General features: G+C 41.5%; 1 protein-coding gene across 1 annotated transcript in view; it reads right to left on the bottom strand.

The window, feature by feature from the left end:
* Nucleotides 1-229: 229 nt before the first annotated feature.
* The window catches only part of TIGAR (TP53 induced glycolysis regulatory phosphatase), a 28,982-nt gene continuing 23,211 nt past the window's right edge, over nt 230-6,000 (bottom strand). Inside the window, exons 5-6 of the mRNA XM_045781249.2 lie at nt 3,189-3,299; nt 230-2,303 (exon numbers count right to left, since the gene is read on the bottom strand). Coding sequence (XP_045637205.1) covers nt 1,872-2,303; nt 3,189-3,299 — 543 coding nt within the window. The 3' untranslated portion in view covers nt 230-1,871. The remainder of the gene's footprint in view (nt 2,304-3,188; nt 3,300-6,000) is intronic.

Below are 6,000 nucleotides of genomic sequence, written 5' to 3'. Positions count from 1 at the left end.
TCACTCATCAGGTTCACATAATGTCATCAGACAGCATCAAGTGTTGACAGAAATGTAAAAATAGGAACTTTAGAATATTGCTAGTGAGACCGAAAACCAGGCCGGCGACTTTGAAAATCCATTTGACTCTTGTCAAACTGGAGATGCACATTTTTTATGCCACGCTACCAAGAGAGATACAGAAGGCTGTTCCCTGAATATACCCAAATGTCTACTACAGGAGACCAAATGAACAAATGTGCCACATTTATTTAATAGAATACAGTGATAGTAAGTACATCCATACATAGCAACATAGATAGAACCCCATGATAGAGTACGTGAAAATACAGAATACAGATTGGTGGTATTTATGTACATTTGAAAAAACACCGAAGCAATACCGCTTCCTTAGGATCCTAGGAAATGGCCAGGAACGGATGAAAGTACGCACAGACGCACGCACGCCGTGGTGGCCTCTGAGAGTACAAGAGGGCACGGCACTGCGGGGGCTGGATAAAGGAACTGCACTTACATCTCAGTGTGTTACTTCTTAAAAGAGTAAAAAGGAAGAAGGGGGAAGTCAGGACTCCTGGATGGTGAGAATGCGGACATTTGTTATTATTCGTCCTTTCGATTGCCTTTTCAAGTTCTCACTTGTGGAGTCCTCCTTCTAGTGCTCAACCGCGTGCCCTCTTCCAACCTGGCAGGAGAGGAGCAGGGATGGACCCAATGAGAACACTGTTAACACTGAACTTTACACAGGACTTAACAAGCTGTCCACAGTAAATTTGGACTATATGTGATTTTGGCCTTAAACTGACAAACTTTAGTATTAATACTCTTGTAAGGGGAGATTCACAGCGTTCACCAGCATTATAACTTAAAAGCAAACCACATGGAAAACACTCATTCTGGTGAGGATTTTTGAGGGACCAATCTTGTGTACAAAATTCAGTTAACCCAAATCCCTTTGCTCCAGTGCCATCTGGTGGAAAAAAGAGGCAACTGTACCTTCCACAAAACCCCACAGTTGCGGTTACCCGAGCAACATTCTTTCCAAGAAAGCATCCCCCTTCCTTCTGAGGTTACTGTGTAGTATGCTAGGAACCATTTACACTCATCAGAGCCTTCCCCAAACTAAATTCTTCAGCCTGTAAGTTAGATGAGAAAGACCTGCTCTTCTATCTTCTTTTGCTCAGAGATTCCTTCTTCAATGTTTCTTAGTCAAGTGATGCTTTCCATTCTTCCTCACCAATCTGCAACCATAATCTCCATTCATCCACATTTCAAACCCTCTACCATAAAAAATTCTAACAGTTGATTCCTATATTTAAAAATTTTAGTGTCATTTTGCTTTATAGAAAACTGAGGATGGTTAAGAATTTTTAATTTAAAGGACTTTCAAAACACCATTATGTTCTCACTATAAATATGCAATAGGAATTATAAACAGCTCCTTCTTTTAAGCACTGGATGATATAGTAAAAAACATAGAGTATCTTACCAAGAGCCAATAAAACAAGCTGGATTTTTCAGATATTAAAGAAAAATAACAACATAAATGAAAAACAACAACATGGTTACAAGGTCATGAATCCCTCAATTTGCAATACTGAATTCCTTGATTCATTTACAATCCAGAGATGTAACGGAACAGGGTGGTAAATTACTTTGGAAAACGCCAACTGTACTCAAGACAAAAATAAGTCAATCCTAAATGCTTTTCCATTAGTGTTCTCTGGGGCCATGATTCCATTCAAGCTTTATACCCTACTGTAACAGCTTTTTAACTGTTTCCAAATCAGCACTAGCAGAGGATGGAAACAAATAAAGCCAAAGGCACTCCCTCAGAAGTTCAAAATCACTAGATTTTGATGTAGATTTAAATTTTAGCGAGTTTCAGTCCCTCCATTCAGATGATCCTGAAGGTACATACAAACACACTGAATTGTTGGCTTCACTTCTCTTCCTTTCTCAAAGTTTACGATAAAGAGACTAATCCCTGTGTTGGGACTGACTGACATAAATTCGGATTTGTTCAGAGTTGAGGGTAAGGAACACTTCAGGTCAGTCAGAAAATAATTGAACAGGCTTTTCATGTAAGCACCATGACTCACAACTAAGACACTGGCGACTAATCCTGGTATGCCGCTGTCTGAATTCGATTCAGAGCCACAGGTTTTTCCTAAAGGAAATATCTCAGCCAGAGAAGTTTCCAGACAGTTGCTTGGAGCTCCTTGGGAAAACTGTTCATTCTGACCTGCTTCTTGCAGGATCAGCTGACAAAGAATATCAAAAAAGTCTTTCCCACGCATTTTCACCTACAGGAAAAGAAATTAAAATATTAAGCGGCATTAATAATTGTCTTAAACATAATATAAAATATTTGACTGATTGGATTTTTCTACTATGTCAACATAAGTATTACACAAGCAGATGAAACTCTCTTTCTATTCATTTGACCAGCAGTAAATGCCTACCATACTTCTGGAATGATGGAAGCACAATGTCACCGTAAGCTATAATTTCTAATGCCTTACTTCCAAGCGCTTACAATCTAGTCAGGGCGATTTACAAGTAAAAACAAACCCAGGCAAGTGTTACCTAGGGAACTACATCTACAGCACATCGGTTCGGTTAAAGCAACCACCAACAAGGACACAAAATCTTGCCTTTACTAAACTAGTAGAAAGTCTTTCCAAGAAAATTATGAAAACAAAAAAAATAGGGGAAACTCCCCCCATAATGCCATTCAAAAGCGGAACACTCCAAAGAAAGGCAAGCGCAATGATGGGGTCACTTACAGGGCTAGAGACGCAGGAGGAGAGGCTTGAGGATTGCGAGCCTTGAATTATTTTGCCTCGACTGTTTCGCCTACCACTCGCCTTGAACAGCACTGCACTTGCTCTCCTGCCTACTACTACCACTGCTGAAGTTACTGGTGCAGGTTCAAAGACTTTTCTTCAAGTACCATCTAATAACACACGTCCTTTAAATCCAGTGTTGGCAATGACTGTCAACAGTATATAAGAAACACAGCTTAAAAAGGAAAAACAAACACTGCGCAGAGTTGTTTTATGAACCAAACAACTTTCAAACTGCTTAGCTAAGATTTAAAGACATCTCATTTACAAAAGAAACCCAATTTTAGCTACTTTGATGCTGGCAAGTTCATCCACGTGGGAACCTGTCCCAGGGCTACGTACCTGGTCTAAGGTCTCTCCTCCGGGTGGTGTGAACATAGGGCATTCTTCCCCAGCTGCTTTGGCCATTGCCCTTAGCTCACTTAGGGCCCGGCCTTCTGCAACCCCATATTTCTGCAATGGTCCAATAGACAAAAATGCCTCAAATGAATTTGTGATACAATGATTAAATACATGCTTGCAGCAAACTTGGAACAATCATTCTGCCAAGAAGTTTGGTTTCCTTCCACTTACTTTATTATATCTTTTAAACTGATAATGCGAACATACTCAGCAGAGGCTGCAAACCCTAGAACATACAGTTGACACCTTGAATGGGTTACATGGAACAACACACTCAAGGAAACAGTGGGGCTTTACTGGACAAATAGAGACTTGCACAGAGTCCAGGCCAAGAGACTAACATATGAGGTGCACCAAGTCAGCCACCTCACATCCACACGTACTTTCTCATTTGAGCCTAATAATAGCACTAGGAGATGGGTACTTTCATCTCCATATTATAAAGCTGAGTTTCAGAAAGGTTAAGCAACTGGCCTGTATTCCCACAGCCAATAATCAGCAAAGCTGAAATTCAAACACAGATCTGTGTGTTTTCAAAGGTCATTAGCTCTTTAGATTTGTAAAGAAGGAGCCGTATCAAAGGACAAAGAAGTCACAAAAGAAAGACAAATGACCAAGAAACACAGGAGATCTACCTCACCAGGAATCCATAATGTAAAAATTAAAATGGCACCTTTCAGAAGCAATTAAATTAGGACACCAAATGGACTACCAATTGCCAGTGTTTATGTAAGAAAAACTTTCTCCTACATCATTCATGGAAGTATAAACTGGCACAGCTTTTCTAGAAGGAAATTTAGCAATATGTATAAAAAGGCTTTAAAAAAAGTACACCCTCAACAATTCCACTCCTAGGAAATGTATTAGGTATGTGTATAAAGAACTACAAAGAGGTTTATTTTAACATTATTTACATCAGTGGAAAATCTAGTCACAACCTAGATGTCCACCAGCAGTAGCTATGCAATATCCGTATATTGGAATAATATAGTCACTAATTAGATGATCATATCCATGTGCATTTATTAGCACTGAAAAACAGGGAGAAAAGCTAGCTAAAAAACAACACATATAGGGGCACCTGGGTTGAGCATCTGACCCTTGATTTCCGCTCAGGTCATGATCTCAGGGTCATGAGACAAAGTAAGCCCCGTGTGAGGCTCCCCACTCAGTGGTGAGTCTGCTTTGAGATTCTCTCCCTCTCCCTCTTGCTCTGCCCCTCCCTCCACTTGCGCTCACTCCCCATCTCTCTAAAATAAATAAATAAATAAATCTTTAAAAAAAAAAAAACACCACATACAGTAGGGATACATTTAGAAAAATGCATACACGATCGGATAGACTGACAGACAAACACGAAAAAAAGTCAAGAGCACACATACCAAAATGTTCACAGTATTTGCGCATGGTAGAAATTTGTATTTGGAAAACTGTATTTTCCCCCCAAACTGTTCTTACTTTTAATTCCCTACAATGATAACACATTACTTGCATAATAAAATATTTAATAAAAAATTTAGAGATAAATCACTGTTTATGGTTTACACTGATGATGCCCAAAAACTCTAACATCACCATCAGACAGAAGTCCAACAACTAAATGTTCTTTTTTTATAAGACCATATGCACAATTGTCAGGTGCTCTTCAAATTCCCAAGTTCAAATTCTTACAACCTCAATTATAACTGGAACAACCTCTATTACAAAGGAGAACATTAAGAATCATTACTTGGTTTGTTTTTTCAAGAATGGGAACATCCACTCATTAAATATTCCAAATGCTATGCTGAAAAATGTCAGGCAATGAGGCCAGAGTGGTGAAAAGACCAGGAGGGACACACAGCTCCCCGCTCCTGCTGAGACTGCACTGTGGTGGGGTACTGAGCTAGAACAGTAGGGGGACAGCGCCATGATGGAAGGAACTACCGGACGCGGACACACCCAGCAGAGATGGCTAAGCTGCATTTGCGGGGCTGCAGATGGCCAAAGCCTTGGGGTGAATGGAAGTTGGCCAGGTTTGGAGAGCATGTATCCCAGGCAGAGGGGAGTACAGATTCAGAAGTTCAGTGAGGAAAGAGCACAGGATGTCTGGACAATGCTGAGAAGATCCACTAGAGGCCTATCACCACTGGTCCAGAACATGGAATCCAGGGCCAGGTGGCCTCAATTTGAATCTGAGCTGTGCTACACACACGCTCTATGACACTGGGCACAGACTTGACCTCTGTGCGCCTTGCTTTCTGCAACTGTAAAAATGAGGTTTTCAAATCTTCACAACATGGGAGTGTTGTGAAGATTAACAAACCTGCAGGGCTTGGAGCAGGGCCAGAGTGTGGGGAGCACCACGCAAATGCTCGCTAATATTATGAAGGCTGGGCACAGAGCACAGGGAAGAGGAAGGAGGCAGATGGAGGCAACAGATCATATCCTACAGCACGCTGACAAGCCAGGCTGCAGCTTGGACGGCCTCCCAAAGGTACAACAGAAACAGTGAACTGTTCTACACAGGTGCGCAGCAACCACGTTTTCCAGACTACTCTGGCTACAGCATGGAGGCTAGCTTAGAAAAGCGAACGCAAGTCGGAAGACAGGAGAGTCGCTGTTCCCGGTGAGCTAGGAGACGGAGGACGCTGCATGCAGCAGAACGGCAGCAGTGGGTTCGAACAGGGATGAGGCACTCCGGAGCTACTACACAGCAGAACTGACACGATGACAGTAGGATGTGCATGTGGGAGGCAAGTTCAAGTCAAGA

Source organism: Ursus americanus, chromosome 25, assembly GCF_024610735.1.
Source record: "Ursus americanus isolate L20-20 chromosome 25, mUrsAme1.1.p, whole genome shotgun sequence".
Lineage (NCBI taxonomy): Eukaryota > Metazoa > Chordata > Mammalia > Carnivora > Ursidae > Ursus > Ursus americanus.
Note: the sequence above shows the minus strand (reverse complement) of the source record. Positions and strands in the feature narration are given on the sequence as shown.